Below are 16845 nucleotides of genomic sequence, written 5' to 3' on the forward strand. Positions count from 1 at the left end.
AGTAACATCTTTTCTTTCCAGCATAAGCCACTTCTGTTGACAGGACAGACTGTCACCCTGTTCACACTCAGAAGATGGCAAGACACACGTGCCAAGACATTTCCATTTCCCATTTATCACAATATATACTGTAAAAACAACACATTCTCAAAGAAGTTTAAAAGTTTACATTAAAACCTAACTCAGAAAGTGCCTAATTGACAGACTTCTTGCTTCTCTCCCTATAAGGGTGCAGGCAGATGATAGTTGAACAAATTTAATTCCATACAGCTGCCAAGAGGAGCAATACCACTTCTACCTCCCCACCTCCCATGCTACCTCTGGCAGCAGCCTACTCACAGAATAAGATAATTCCACTACGAAACAAACTGGGGTTTTGGGGGGGTATATCAAGTTTCCTGCCAGATCAGCAAGTGGAATTAACTCAGACTGGTGCCAGACACGAGAGCTAGATGACATATAAAGTAAGCACAAGCAATAAATAGGGATTATCACATCCCTCTTTTCAGTAGCATGCCTTCATCACATTTGAGGCTCTTCCTCCCTTTACATGAAAGATGTTAAACAGAGAATTTCCACACCCATAAGAACTTATGGGTTTATTTTAAATAGGATTTTTTCCATTTTCTTTCCTCTTCTTTCCTCAAATCTCTAGTAGGACTTTTTTTGGAAGCAGGTAAAAAAATAATTCCACATAATTAGGTTCTCTTTCCAAGTGCAGAACTGTCCAACAAAATACAATTTTTCTTTTTTTCAACTGAGACTACGTAATACACTAGCAGGAGGCAGCGGAAGCTCGCGTGTGCTTTTAAATCATCCTGAAAGCAAAAAAATGTAGTTTTATGCTGACTTTTAGTTGGATATGCTAGATAAGGCTTTAAAGGTTTTAAAACCAGAGCTGACAGCCACAGGCTTACATCTGTGAAATTATCACTTTTAAATGAAATACAAAAATAATAGTCATGCATGTGTTTCTAGTCTGGAAGACATATCAAATTCTACACTTGAAACTATTAAGCTCTACAACTTCTCCATAAGTTGTTTTTTTGTGAGGTTTTCTTGTGGTTTTGGGGAAGGCGTTGGGGGTTTTTTTGGTTTTTGATGCATTAGCTCATCACTTGCAACAGAAAATGAAACGCATATGAGACTGTCATTCTCTTTTTAATGCCATTACACACACACACACAAAATTCATTCATAACAAACAGGTTTATTTTGCAAAGTATGAGCCAGTAACTTTGCAACATTATGTTCCTCGAGATTAAGAATAATACTGAGGTTTGCCTCCTCTGACAACATAATTTATCTCGATGCTCTTACATCCAACATTTGCAAGCTCCACCGTCTTATACCAAGAGATAACAAATAAAAAGCGACAGGGGGCAGATGGAAGAGAAAATCTTATGCAATACATTATTAAATGTTATTTACTTCTGCAGGCCATCATTAGTCAAGCATGACGTTACCATTGTTTACCTATCACCTGCACTACAGAACTGCACAAGCCCCGTCCTCAGTTATCACAGAAAGTACCATGCGATCATCTTCACAAATGGAAATCTACCAACACACTGGAAAAATGTTATTAACTGCCGTTAGCCTATGCAACATGTTGTGTTCAACTAACTGTCCACATCTGACAGCCCTGTAGTATGAGCTTATGTGACGAGAAGCATACACTGAGAACCGTGCTTTCTGCTGTAGATACCTTCCTACGTTTGTACACCTACAGCTGTCACACACGTCCTACTCAGAATGGCTACTAATTATCACTTCAAAGCTGCGAGAGGCTGAAGAAGAGAGATTTGCATTCAGTTATGCCTGCTTCCAAGCTGCAATGAATCAGAGGGGACATTAAAATCCAGAGACCTCTTAATGCCTCCCTTCCCTCTCATCAACCCAGAGCAGAGCCGCAGGTAGCAGCACTGCCTTCGCTCTCAGCAACACCCCGGGTGCTGCAGGCTTCACCGATTAACGGTGACCTCGAGCGGGGAAAATCCAGCAGCACCTCACGCTCTCTCGCCCTGACAAGGCCCCGGTCTTTGAAAAAATGACGCCACGGAGAACTTAAGCCCAAGGTAGCCACGAAATACCACGACCGAAGGCGAAAAGAGGCCGCGTCCCGACCCGAGTGACACCCGGGAGGCCTTGCCCTGGAGAACACGCCGCTCCTGTCACCGGCACCCACGGCGAGACGCCCGCTCCCTCCTTCCCCCGCTCCCCTCCGGCCACCCGAGGCCGGGGGCCCGCCGCCGCCCGCCGCTCATCCACAGCGAGGCCCCGGCGGGGAGGTGGAGGCCGAGTCCAACCCGCCTCCCCTCAGACCCGCGGGCCCCGTCCCCGCACCCACCCGGTGCCCCCGCCAGCTGGCGGATGACGGCGCGGGTGCGGAAGAGCTCGCGGGCCGCCAGCCGCGCGTCCGCGCCGTGCGCCGTGTAGTAGTCGCCGCGCTCGAAGAAGCGCACGGTGGTGTCGGGCTTCTCGGGCAGCGAGAGGACGGCGCGCACGAAGCCCGCCTCGGCCCCCGCGCCCTCCGGCCACACCACCTCCCGCGGCGGCTCCACCGCCATAGCTGCCGCCTCCCGCCAACGGCGGCGGCCGCCACGCACGCGCGCGCCGACCCTCCCGCCCGCACGCGCGCGCCGGCACCCAATCGCTGCGGGGCCTGAGCAGCGCGTCACCGCCCGTCCCCGCCCCTATTGGACGCCCGGGCGGGGCGTGGCGGGTGGCCGCCTGCCTTGTGGGAGACGGGGAGGGAGGAGCGGGCCTGCCCGCGCGCCGCGCGCTGCCGTGGCAACGGCGGGGCGGTGAAGGGCCGCTGCCTGCCGCCGGGCCCGCTGCTCCCTCTCGGTGGTGGCGGGTGAGGGTCGCCGAGACCCCCGCGACGATCGGGGTTTGCGTGTTTGTGGGCAACCTCCTGTCAGCGCCGGAGTAGGCTAGGCCTCGTTCGCGCAGGCTTGCAGGCGTCAAAGGTCTCGGCCCAGAAGAGGAAGGGAGCCCCGGGGCGGCCATGCTGAGGTGGTCGCTCGGGTTACTCCGTGAGGAGGAGGGTGTGCGGTGTGAAGGCCCGCAGGGCTCAGCGTGCCGAGGAGCTGCGTAGGCTGCCAGAAGGCAACTGCTGTAACCCAGCCTGGCTCGGACTGCCCCTGAGGCAGAAGGCTGTGAGGTAATGGGCCCTCCTCTGCTTACAGCGGGAATGGTGTCCAGAGACCCCGCGTCCCCCCTTGGACAAAGAGAAAGCCACTCTCGCCCTCCTTACAGGGCAGGGATCGCTCCTGCCACACAGTGCGAGGAGCAACGTGGCAAATGGCCAAAAAAACCCGAAGACCTGACCTGCATTTACACACTGAGGTCACCCAGCTCGGGGACAGAAAGGGCACTGTCTGACCCATGCTGCTTGGAGGGATCCTGAGCTCTGGCTACAGTGTGGTCCCTGGGCCCAAAGTGCTTAATTTTTTTGCTTTTTCATCACCTTTTCCTTGCACTGTCCTATGCAATTTTTTTCCTTTTGATCTAAAGACACAAAGGAATAGAAACAGTATAGGTATATTCTAACTATTTCATTCAGTGATTATTAAGAAGAACAGGAAACCCAGGTTTAATCAGCTAAAACAAGTTGGTTTTTTTAATTTATTTTGTCTTGCACCACTTTTCTTTTTCCAGTCAGTTCCAAATCATGATTCTTACACCCCAATTCAGTTGTCTGCACCTTATCATCGATAGTCAAAACACATCTTAGAATTGAAGAAATGCCTTAGCATTTCTTGTCTAAATGCTTATCCCTTCTTCTGGTTTGTCCATCTGGCTGCTTCAGAACGTCCCCTTGTCTGCATCCCATTGCTTTTTCTCTCCTTTCCACCCTATGTTACCTCAGCATTTTCTGTCTCATCTCCCACCCTTCCTCCTTCTTCCTGGCCCACCCCTGGTCCTAGCTATGACATGCTTTTGGGACCTCTTTCCCTAGCTTTCTCACCTGACTTCTCTGTTCTTTCCACTTGGTGAATCAGTGTGCTCATCTTTAATATTTCTTGGTGTCAATAGATGCTTTTCAAAAGGCCCTCAGAGGCTCACATGAGGACTACTTCAGGTTTTCACACTAAACCATCCTTTTACCACTGGGGCCACCCTGATACCTCAGTCTGAAGGTGTTGCCATGTGCTGGCTGTCCCTCCACAGGGAAGGCTTCGGCATCCCCACCTCTGCCCTGTTCTGCCCAGTGTCACCCTGGGCTGCCTGTCCCCACCTCAGCCTTCCCCACCCAAACCCCAGTCCTGTACCCCTGAGGTAATGCAGCTTTTCCAGAAAAGGCCTTCAAAGCCCTTTTGCAAATGCACACACTGAAGGACCGCAGGCGGTTCTTGGGGGAAAAAAGTCCAATCTGCCTTCATTTGACTTAGGAAGGAAGAAGCAAAGCATAAGATCACTAGAGCTTTGACAGCTTTGTAGTTGCTTGAAATCTTCCTGTTATCTTCATAACAGTTGTAAAAATGACATCGCTCTGGCAGGGCAGTTGGATTTATTTTCAGTATGAGTAAGTGTACTTTTCCTAACCTTATTTTCAGAAGTAGCTAAATTATCTGGTCTGATACTTCCCTCCACCAAAAGTGTTTGCTTGCGGCAGTACTCACATAGGAAAATTCATCCTGAATAATTGTAATTTAGCAAACACATAACCTTCTGAAGGCACTCATAATGTCAGGCAACCTTGCCAAGAGGTAATAAGACCAGGTCAGCCCAAAATAAACATTACAAATTGCTGGGAGTGCTTGTCTTTGTACATATTGATGACTACAGATAAGGCAGAAGATAGGACAAGAAGGAAAAAAAGTGTCCTGTACAAACAGCTGGAGAGGAGGTGGGCTCCAGGGACCTCATTACCACCTTCAAAAGAGATAAAATAATGTCTGTTAAGCTGTAATTGCTGCATGTTGCAGCCCTTCCTTCTCTCTCCTCTGGGCTGGTTACACCTTTTCATTCAGCAGTTTGCTCAAGGCAGTTCTGTTGAGCTGCAGGCTCCCATTTACGGAAAGTCACCACCTAAACTGGTTGCTAAGGCTCTTAGCGTGGTGACCGCAGTCCGTGAAAAACGTTTCTGTTGTGACATCTCTTGCACAAAACGTCACCGGATCGATCACCTTTGCTGTGAGCTTCTGCCATTTTCTTTGCCCCATCTGTTCTTCCAGGGCAGCTCGGTGCACAGGCTGGTCCGCACAGGTCTAACTCTGAATGGGGACCATCTCCCTGTTACCACGCTTGCTTGCTTCACTGCGCTGTTGCTAACAGAGTGCTTCCTGCTTTCTCCCTTGCCTACCAGGAGCAACAGGAATGAGAAGATGGCTGCAATTGTTACGCACACGGCAGGTGGAAAATGGATACGAATCTAGACCTTAATTAATTCTGTTGCCTTCTTATGCATAACTAGCATATACAGAAAAGTTGCAATGGCTTTTCAGTTAGGAAAGTGGATGTCCTTTAACCTCTCTACAGAAAAAAAAAAAAAATCCTTTTTCATGAAAGGTTAATTAGTACACAAGCGTGTGATCAGCGACAGATCTAATGCTTTTGAGTTGGTGGGGATGTTACTGGAAACTTTTGTGTTAGATTGGTGGGTATGTATGTATAATGCAGCAAAGACTTAATATTGACAAGATAAGAATATTTAGTTAATGTAACTGAAAACAGAAAATGTGGCTGTTGCCTTGTAAAGGACCTTTTAACTTTCTCACATGCACTTTTTTCACTCAGATCAGTTTGGCTCAGCCATGCCTCTACTTTGCAGGCACCTGAACGTGCGAAGTTTCTGCAGTGCATTTAGGGGTTAGTGGAGAAAAAGACCACTTCTTACACGTATGAAGTTTTTACATACTGTAACCTGTTAAGTGTTGCCTCTAACATTACACACCACTTCCTTTTTATCTACCACCCTCTGCCTTGCGTATGTCTACCATTGCATGTCACTGCTAAGACAAGGAGGACAAAGATTTTAGCAAAGTTCATAGAACTCTGTGAGGATGGGCCCAACTATCCCCAACATATGAGCTACCCCTACAGCGTGCCTGACTGCCCATATGACCATTGACAGACCTTTGTAATGTGACTGCAGCCTCTCCTGGGAGCTGCTAGAATTCAGTAACTAGCAGTTGTAAAGTTGGGGCAGCAAAGCTGCTGGCATTTTTAGTTTTCAAGAATATTTTTCGGGCTATTTCAAGCAGTCTCAGTAATCCTAAGTCACTGTATATTATAGCAATCAAAGTCCAGCAGGAGAGGATATAAATAAACATGGTTCACAAAACATGTTATTTCTCTTACCAAACTAATTATGATTGTTCAGGAGGGTAATGAGCATGCTGCTGTCAATAGACCCTACATACCCAACACCAACCTTTTATTTTGTAGTTGTGGAAACTATGCTTAGGGATTACTTGGATCTTTGGAAGAAAGTTAGCATGACCAATAAGGTCTATGTTTCTCAAATATGTTATTTGCATATCCTCTTCTAAAAAGTCTCTCATTGTCTTTGTATAAACATTTATTTAATTTTGCTCAGCAGTAATAATAATATATATATGCTAGTGTAATAATTCATAAGGAAGTAATAGATTTGCGTCTGCCTATACAAACACTATTGTCCCATGTTATACATAGGCACTAAGATAAATATTTTTACTAGAGTTTCTTGTACAGTTTATGTCTATCCCCTCTCTGTAACAAAAGATCTAATTTATTCAGTCTCAAATTATTTAACAAATCTTCAGTCTGCCTTTCATATCCTTTATCACCATTGACATCACATCAAAAAAGAGGGAACGTGGTATCGCAATTTTGTGTAGAACTTTAGATTTAAAAAACATGTTCCTTCATGGAAGGAAGTTAATGAATTAGGCAAATGGATTCATTAAAATATTTACCTTGTCAAAAATTCATGTAGTGACTAATACTCTTTTATTAAGTTCTATTGGTTTGTTTCTTTTACAGAAAACTTGCTTTTTAACTTTGCTGAATGCTTTCAAAGTATTAGAACAGAGAACATTTAGTATTTTGCTATTTAATACCATATTATTTTTCAATAGCAATCATTTTTGCCAGCAGTTCAAATCTGCTCTATATATGAGAAGAAACATCACATTGCATGTGTGGAGAGTTGGCACTGACAGTGGCTTTTTTTATTTCAGCACATTAGTCTCCTGTAGCTAATAAAAAACCCTATAAAACACAATAAAGTTGCAGGATGCCGATACACTAGTTCCTCAACTCTTTCCCCCTCATCCTTTTCCATTTCCCTATAAATACACACTTCTATGCAGCTGCACTGTTGCACAAGTCCAGTGTTTGGTAAATGGAACCAACCAAAAGCCAATATAAAGGTCAATAAAACCATTTAGAAAAGGAAACTAGGGAAAAACCTATTATTGACCACCATTTTGAGAGCTGAGCAGCATCATGTTTGTACCATAGTAACTGAGTTTAGAGACAGATATAGTACAATCCTTTCAGTTGTGGATTTATTTAAGCTGTCTTCTATTTTTGAATTAATTTCTGTAAACTTTGTGGTTTTCTAACCCCTTGGCTAGTTTCAGTCAAATTTGACAAGGAAGAAGGCTCTATTAGAGATAGTAAGCTTGTACAAGTATCTAACATGAAAAGCTCCATTAGGTAAAGAAATTGAAAAGGATCTAAATGCCTTCCTCTACTGTGGGAAAAGCAGGGAGAAAATGGTTTTCAAACAAACCGACTGGGACAAGGTCCAGGCCACACAGCAGGTACACACCAGCCTGTCGAGTCAGCACATGTGTAGCTCCCGCCCAGCCACAGCACAGACATCTCTTTCCATCCCACAGGCCAAAAACAAGGTATGAAATGGGGATGGGGAGGGTAGGAAGAGGAGGAGAGGAAACAATAGCATTATTATCTTGGGGAGAAGGAATGGCAAGGATACCATATTGTAAACTTTTAAGAAAGTATAGGATGTGGAGATAGTGAAGAACTGGTAAAGACAGTAATACACATGACTCAGCAAAAGGTAAGCTTACTGAAAACTAGACTTTAACAGATTACAGAATCGTATGAAATTCATCATATCTCAGCAGACCGCCTGCATACCTGGGGAGAAAGGGAGTGGCATATATTGGCAGAGGGAGAAACAGCCCTACAGAAGCTGTCACTGAAAAAGCACCTGAAAAGCCTGCAAAGCACTGCGGTAAATTCCCTACCCCAAGATTGTTGTGCTTAGCAGGAGCAGCAACTCGACAGAGCAAATGCACGTGTCTCCACTTCCCAAAACATGCTGTAGACTCGAGAGAAATTTAGTAAAACCCAAGGGCTGCAGCAGCTCAGCACACACCCCTGAGTTCACAGCACCACAGGTTGGAAGACCCGCAGGAACAGTCGCTGCCTGCATTTCAACACCCAACACAGTAACACACACATCAGCTACCACCTTGTTCAAAGGCAGAAGGTATACTGGTGACCCATGATATCAGACATACATTCAACACAGTCCAGCAACATCCCTATTGTATTTAGCAGAAGCACACAAGCTCTCTAATGGGGTATGTTTCACATTTAATTTTATGAACATGGTATGTAAAATATCCTCTCAGTAGTTTATCGTACTTTTCCTGTTTTAGGCAGGGGGGGTCAAAAATAACACCACATTAGTAATAAGATGTGTCATTCAGTTCCTTATCTTGTATCTCATTATTTCTTTGGCAACAGGAGTTACAGCATTTCCTTTATAAATCAGATATGCTGGACAGACTACACATGTTTACTTGCTAGCCATTATACATTACACAGATTACTGACTGCCAAGGCAAGCTCTTTCATCCAAAGCTCTAGGAGGTAGATAGCCCACATAAAGTTTGGTCAGCCTCTGCAGCAGTAAACACTAGTAACAGCAGAAAAATATTCTAGCTGTGCAACAACTTTGCAATGGATAGCTATGCAAATCACGGTAATGGTGTAATAGCTCTTCCCCAGCTCCACCACCAGATGCCAAGTCTACCCACCCCCAAGCCTACACCAGAGATGTTCTAGATTAGAGGCTTGTTTTATTATAAATACTTACATAGCATTTGAAAGAGCAGTCTATGCATTCCTGAAATTGCTACATTCACAGCATGTTTCTGTTTTATACAAACAAGCTGTATTTTATCATTTTACTCCTGTTGCACATTGAGTGGAAAATAGGATAAAGCATACTTCTCACAGCTTTAAGAAAAAAAAGTATCATGGTAGTGATATATTAGATGGGTAATACAACTTCGTTAATTGGAGTTCTAGAATATTTTCACCTGTGCTGAGGTTGCTTGCTTTAAGGAAATATTACACTGCTGAATTTTTAAGCACAGTAGCTTGCAGATCATCATCAACATGGAAGAATTAGAAGCCTGTTTCAAAGTTTTATTAACTCAAGTCATAAAAAAGCTAGAGCAACTTCAAATATGTACAAACAGCCATAAAAACATCATGTTCAGTTATACAGGAGACACTCTCATTACAACATGGCTAAAAAAAAAAAAAAATCATTTTCAATAAACCTCCCACAAGGGTAAAATAACCGTTTAAGCACGTATGCTCCAAAACCCTAGTAACAGCAGTTGTCAACTCACTTCATCATGACAAAAAAAAAAAAAAAAAAAATCAGGGAGCAATAGTTAAGTTTAACTTGAGCAAGATGGGGCATTTAAGATTTAACTCTCAACAAATAGTAAAAGTAGTAGCATGGTTACCAGTCTTGGCTGTTAAGAGTTTTAACAATCACTAAGCGAGCACAATTGTCTCCCTTTCAGGAGGAATCTTTTCAGAGTTAAGATCCATGCCTCCAATGTTTCTGTCGTCTTCTTGTTTGAATCTTACTCCATCTTCAGCTGATTTAGTTATGCATTCAGTCCTCTCTGCATTTCATTCATTTCCTTTACCTGGAGGGGAGGATGTAGAGGGAGATCAACATTATACGACTTCTCAACATGAAACCCAAGAAGTCAATAGGACTTAACAACCCAGATATTCATTAGCAAAGGGATTTGATGTAACACTAACAGAATCAAACACGCAAGGACCACTGTAACACTTCGGCTTTTTTTTTTTTTTAATTATTAAAAATAAAAACCCACAGCACTCTGGGGTGTGTGCAGGGAGTAGACTTCACTATTTAGCTACAACACCCTTTGGATTCGTTTACAAAAGGCTCTACACTTGGGGTGAAGCACCACGTGCACTAATACCACTTGTTACTATTCCATTGGAAAGTAGTTCTTCAATAGAAACTGCAAGCTCCATGCAAATACCTCAAGTAAAGGTCTTCATGACAGAACAAGACTGTCAGTATTTCCTGTGGATTGTATAGCCCTTACTATAGATATGTAAAAAGAGTACTTGCTGTCAGCACCACCCTCCACCCCGGGAAAGGCAGCAGATCACCAGTTGCCTTAGAGATGAAAACCAGTTACAGAATTCAAATACTTTCAGTTTCCTTGAACACATCTGAAGCACCTGAAGCAAGCTTTTAACCTGCAACAAACTCAGGAGTTACTGGATTCTGGCCAACCTCCTCCCCGCACATTCACCATAAACAGAAATTAATTACCTCTGCTTTCACGTACTTCCCTTTCCTCCTCCTTGTGAAGACCTGCAAGAGAAGGACAGAATAATTGTGAAGTCTTGACTTTATCTGGTTGTGACTTTAGAAATCCAAACTTGAAGCTGTCCCTTTCCCATGCTTCCAAAGCAACGTACACACACAAGAGGCTGTCTGTCACTCAACTACTTTACATCAGAAGGCAAGACAGGTACTTTCTTCACCTCAATGAGTTTTTCGTAATGCTTCTGTTTTCCATGCAACACCCTTCAGTCATAACCTGAAACAGTGACGGTATGTCCACCACCTCTTTCCCACCTCCCAAGTCTCAAAAAAGCAGCCAGTTTACAGAGGAAGACTGTTTCTATCAGAGTCCAATTACCATGGTATGTTGTTATTTCCCAAATTACACTGTTACCCATTCCGCTTGGCAGCTTTGTTAGAACTTACCAGAACAACAACTGCAGCAACTATTGCTACTATTACTACTACAATGACAGCAATGAGGCCAGGAGTCAGAGACTTCATGGAAAACTCCGGTGCTATTTCATCAACGTAGTAGACCACTGTCTTCTCAAAACGCAGTATTTCATTATCAATGCTGACATTTAGTCTGTTATGAAAGATGGAGTCACCTTTTACCTAAGAACAGATAGGAAAAAAGAGACTTGCTAGTTCACATTGTAATAGGCATTCAGCTAGGCACTGCAATAATTCATCTTGCTTTAGCCAGTACACATTTAAAACTCCTGAACGCAATACAATATACACATCTAGTCTTTGGCAGTCTTTACTCATGATACACTTACATCTTTTTCGAAGTAGTAGGCCACATCAGCTATATCCACATCTCCAGAAGATTTCTCTGAGGAATTTTGCTTCAAATCAATAGTAATGTAAGGTTCTTCATACTGCAAAAAATATAGTATGGTATTAAAAAGGAGATAATTTAAATCCAACTATCAAATACACAGCAAAATATTATGATCCAACTTGAGAATTCACATCCTGAATCAAGTTTCTGGTACTTGTTCTCAAGCCAACTGCTTACAGTATGATTCAAATTCCACTTTTTTTTAGTGAAGCAAAGCAAGAATTCATCTATAGACTGAGGAGAGCAATATGTAATTTCTCAGTATTTCAGTTCAGATACAGCTATTTTCTAGCTGCTCAGTAAGTGACACTATTTTGAGAGCTTACCATAAGACTCATACCGTATTGCATTAGTCAAACGAGTTTTCAAAGTTATTCACAACAAAATAAAATTCTGATCCTTTACTAAAAATTATGTGCCTCTTACCAGAACACTACTTATATAGCGTCCATCCAGCATATAACGATTGGTAATTGTTTCCCTGAAGAATCTGCAGAGACATTAAAACCACAGCTGTTAAAAACGGTACTATTTTTACACATCTATTTTCAGAAGCAGGGAATGCTAGTATAATTGGGTTTTTTTCCTGCAGTCTCTCTATGGTGGGTTGACCCCAGCTGGCAGCTAAACCCCCACTTAGTCTCTCACTCACTTCCCCCTAGCAGGATTGGGAAGAGAATGAGAAGGGTAAAAGCAAGAAAACAAACAAACCAACCAACCAACCTCCCTCATGGGTCAAGATAAAGACAGCTTAATAAGTGAAAGCGTTGGGTGGGGGAAAGTGATGCAAAAGCAGTCACTCATCACTAGCAGACCTATGCCCAGCCAATCTCCGAGCAATGGCTACTTGGGAAAAACTTCCCCCGCCAGAGTTATTGCCGAGCATGACATTATACAATATGGGGTATCTCTTTGGTCAATTCTGGTCAGCTCTTTCTGCTGAGTCCCCTCCCTACAACTGCTTGCCCACCCCCAACCTACTCACTGGGGCAGCAGAGTCTGAGGCAGCCTCGACACTATACAAGCACTGTTCAGCAACAGCTAAAACAGTGGTGATTTACAAACACTGTTTTGGTCACCAGTCTAAAACACAGCACCATACCGACTGCTACCAAGAAAATTAAATCTATCCCAACCAAATTCAGTACACACTCATTATGAAGTTATACTAAGAGCTCTGTGAAATCCTAACAGCAAAGACACACTTACTGAAAAATACATACATACATTAGTGCAGTGTTAGAGAGAAGGGTTTGAACAGTTTTGAGTTCAGATGAGGAGCTACAAAGTAGCACCATTTGTTTGTTTGTTTGGGGGGGGGGGCAGGTGTCTCATATCTACAAGCACATTTTTCTTGCTATATGACCTCTGACAGAGAAGTAGGATTTTATTTTAGCCAAAAAATAGCTAAACTGTTGTTCTTCTCATGCTGCTTCTATGCAGTCCCTCCACCATCTTTGACGGTTTATTTTTTGGGCAGTTTCACCTTATTAACTTCCATTTCCTTCAGTATATTGACTTGATAAAAAAAGTAGCGGTCACTTTTAAATGGAAATTCATCTTATTGGCAGTTAATTTATTTCCAATAAAAATTAAAGCAATTCTATGAAGGATCTGTAGGTCACTTCTAAGATGTCTTATAAACGAGTTCACAGGTTTGACAACGCTTTTAAACGCTTCACTGTGTAGAAGTACACTAGATATCTAGTAGCACATGCAGACATTGTCATGACATCTTACTATCATCACTTACTTCTTTAAAGATTCAGTGTTCAGGGGAGCATTTCTTTCAGCATGTTTCATTTCAATGATGATCCACCTGAAGTAATAGGCAAGTACAATGAATATTCTTAAAGCACATACATATAACAATGCATACTAAAAATCTAACCCCAGGGAAAAAAACAGAGCAGTGAGAGGAAAAAAACACAACCCCCCCCCCCAAAACCCTTCAATGCCTCCTTGTTACTGAAGAAAAAAAAAAAGCAGCAGTAAATGAGCATTTATTGCTCCATCCTCATTCATCCCCAGCACATCATTAATACATGTAAATCCTCTATAATGCAGAACCTAATACGGGAGTGTTTTCATGTCACAGCACACACCATTGAAAGACTTACGTCGTTCTGACTAATTGACTGCACTTCAAGTCTGCATCATGTTTGTCAGTTCTTCTAACACCAGCTGTATTCACACACCAACAGGTGCTTCCATTGCACTGCTTTGCCTTGAAAACACCAGTACTTTCACACTCAGGATCATAAAGGCCATCAGTATCTTCAAATGCATCTTTCGGTTTCTCACGACGACCTGATTTTGAGCCTGTCATTTCTGCTTTCATCAGCAGGCATTTTGAAGTTACTAAAAATAACCAGAAAGTCACATTATGCAGCAAGTTCAAAACAGAGTTATCGGTCTGTAAAAACACAAGGTTACATCAGAAGCAACTAGATTTAAAGCCATTACAAGGAAGAGCAGGTGCCTAACACATAGGTGGTGCAGGAAGTCAACACAACTGTGATACGTCAGCTTCTGAAGCCAAATGCGCAATAAGTCCAGCCACCTTCAATTTCGTTCAGCCAGAGGATCATTTACAGCTTAGCTGAGCTCAAACCAAGAGTAAGGTCCCAATACAAGGCTCTTTCACCTCTAGATTTGTAGGAAGAGACGTGATACGTGCTTACAAGGAAGCTAAAAATTAACCTTAGAGGAAACCCTTACCATTAGAGACCGAACATTAAGGAGGATGGGGGAGCCTGCATCAGTACAAGCGTACGCACATTCACACAAGTTACACGAGAGGAATCCTAAACACTTATCTTCCATCGCCAGTTGACCTGTAAGACCAGGAAGAAGCCTTCCTTCCTTGCTACGACACTTCCCCGGGAACCCCACGGCCATTTTCACATATTCCCTCGAGTTTAGTTGGCACTTTTCCTCACCGCTGCCTACCAGAGAGCGCACCCAGGCCAAGCGCAGCCAACACGCGTGCTTTACTCACAAGTGTCGCAGTTCACATTCGCAGACGCGCCGGAGCCGACCGAGTCACACCAGCAGACGCCCTCAAGCAGCTTGCAGTTGGTGACACGCTTGTTCTTCTTGCAGATGCACGCTGAAAGAGAAGGGCGGCTGTGGGCGCGCATGCCCCCAGGGAGGTAGCCGGGCACCCCGGGGGCATCGCCACACGCTGCTCCGCGGGCGGGAAGGAGAGACAATGGCGGCCCCTCACCGACCGCAGCCCCACCGCTTCCCACCTCACCACCCGCCCTCCCCTAGGGAAAGGCGAGAACTCCCACCGCGACGTACTGGCACCCCGAGGGCCCTTCCCGCGGGCTGCCGGGCCCCTCCGGCCGGGGACAAAGGGACGCGGAGGGCGGGCGGGCGCCCCTGCCCCCTCCTCACCTTCCCGCCCGCGGGGCGGCCCCTCCCCGGCCGCCAACGGACCCGCGCCCCCGGCGGAGAGGGGGCGCCATTTTGTGGCGCCGTGAGGAGCGGGACGCCCGGCGGGGCGGCTCGGCGGGCGGCGGAAGGTGAGGGGAGGGGGGGCCGCAGAAGGGGGTCACAGAGCGGGGGAGCCAGGTTGGGGGGGGGTGTGGGTGTGCAGGGCGGGCGGACAGAGGGGTGCGGGTACTCACGGGTTTGTTGAGCGCAGGCGACGGCGCAGAGCAGCAGCAGGAGCGCAGCCCCGCAGAGCAGCTTCATGGCTCGGGCCGGCAGCGGGGCGCGGAGAGACGTGGGGGGGGGGAAAGTCCTCTGAGGCAAAGTCCTCCGAGGCGCGGGCGGAGGAGACCGGAGCGGTGCGTGCGCGGCGGAGAACCGATGTGGAGCCGCCCGACAGGTTCCGCAGGTGGTGGTGGCGGCTGTGCCGCGCCCTCCCGGCTCCGGTTACACCTGGGACGCGCAGGGGGCGGCGGCAGCGGCTCCTCCTCCTCCCGGGCCGGCCGGGCGCGATGTTAAACCGCCGCCCCCTCCCCCTGCACCTGGGCGAAACTGGATGGGGCAGGGCGGTTCCCCGCTCCCCTCCCGGCCCGGCCCGAATACAGCCTCTTCCGCAGGGCTGAGGAGGGAGAGCAGCGGCCCCTGAGGGGTGGGAGGGAGGGGGTGAGGGTCGCCCCGAGGTGCCGTCGGTCCTGGTAAAGGGGCTGTGAAACCGCCTCGCCCGCGCCGGAGGGGCGGTGGGATGGGGGGGGGGTTGTCGTCGGGGAATCGAGGGACGGCCGCCCCCGCCGTCGAGGAGAAACTGTTAGTCATCGCGGGAAGCTCCCCGGCCTGTTTGCTTTGCGGGGCGGGGAGGCCGCCCCACATGGTGACACACGGGCCGGGGGAGCGAAGGCGGCTCCTCTCCCGGCTCGGGGGTTCCCGCTCCCGCCGCTGACCTTCCCCAGGGCCGGGACCGCGGGCAAGCCTCTTCCCCCGCCGGCAGCCCCGGGAGGGCGGCCGGCCCCGAGGCCTCTGCCCTGGCCTTGCCGCCGCCGGGCCCTGCGTCTCCTTTCCCTCAGGAGAGAGGCGGGAGGTGTCTGCTCTCCGTTCTGAGGGGAAGCGGCCGCGGGTCACTCCCGCAGTCCGCTCTCGGCAAGCTGAGAGCCAGTAGTAAATACACTTAGAGTTAGTTTTGTTCACATCCAGTAGTGCCCTTTGAACTACTCCGTAAGGAATTTGTGTTTAAAACAAATCGTGATAATCCCTCAGTTAACTTCAGAAAAAAACAGGACACCTATCTGTATAGAATAAACTATTTCTTAAGGATCTTTCTGCTGGTCGTGTTTGTTGTTGGGGTTTTTGTTGTTGTTGTTCTTTTCTAAAATACGCACTAGATCACTCTACCTTAGGACTGCTCTGAAGAGAGTCACTTCTGATGCTGCAGTATCTGCGCTTCCTTGTTCAGAGAAACGTAGTCTTTGGGTGCTTTGTCTCTGAGGAGCAGAGCTTTGTGGGAACCAACAAAATGGTAAGTAGTGCCAGAGCCTTGCGAGGTTGCCGAGGAGGAAACGCAGGAAAGCCTGCTGCAGGTTTTGAAATGGCTTTCCAAAGTGTAAAAGCGATGCCAGAACGGAAGACAAAAGATGGGTATGGTACACTGAAAATACATTCTGAAGCTTTTTTTGAGTTTATTACTTCAGTTAAAAAAATATGCATAGATCTTTCTGAAAGATATATTGGTGTCCTAGAAAAACAAGTTATTTTAGTAGAGAAGAAAACCAGAACGACATCCCTCCAAGTCTGTTCCTGCATTTATGAGAGATCAACAGTTTCCAAAGACTTGAAACTTCCTCTTACCAGTGTTTACACTCGCTGTACAATAAAAACGTATTGCTGCTTTTGTATGTGCAGACCTCAGTTAACGAAACTGTTTAAAACCTTTGCATGTTCTGAAATGTAAGTACAGGTTAGC

General features: G+C 46.0%; 2 protein-coding genes across 2 annotated transcripts in view; both read right to left on the minus strand.

The window, feature by feature from the left end:
* Window positions 1–2595, minus strand: part of MSH2 (mutS homolog 2) — a 56220-nt gene extending 53625 nt beyond the window's left edge. The window contains exon 1 of the mRNA XM_052806141.1: window positions 2351–2595. Coding sequence (XP_052662101.1) covers window positions 2351–2570 — 220 coding nt within the window. The 5' untranslated portion in view covers window positions 2571–2595. The remainder of the gene's footprint in view (window positions 1–2350) is intronic.
* A 6793-nt stretch (window positions 2596–9388) lies between these two features.
* On the minus strand, window positions 9389–15481 carry EPCAM (epithelial cell adhesion molecule). Its single transcript, XM_052806589.1, has 9 exons — window positions 15089–15481; window positions 14455–14565; window positions 13574–13814; window positions 13207–13272; window positions 11880–11943; window positions 11389–11490; window positions 11030–11221; window positions 10589–10630; window positions 9389–9920 (listed from the first exon to the last, which is right to left on the minus strand). Exons 1-9 carry the CDS (start codon window positions 15153–15155, stop codon window positions 9879–9881), a joined length of 927 nt encoding a protein of 308 aa, XP_052662549.1. The 5' UTR covers window positions 15156–15481; the 3' UTR covers window positions 9389–9878.
* Between the last annotated feature and the right edge of the window lie 1364 nt (window positions 15482–16845).

This window comes from Harpia harpyja, chromosome 13 (genome assembly GCF_026419915.1).
Source record: "Harpia harpyja isolate bHarHar1 chromosome 13, bHarHar1 primary haplotype, whole genome shotgun sequence".
NCBI lineage: Eukaryota > Metazoa > Chordata > Aves > Accipitriformes > Accipitridae > Harpia > Harpia harpyja.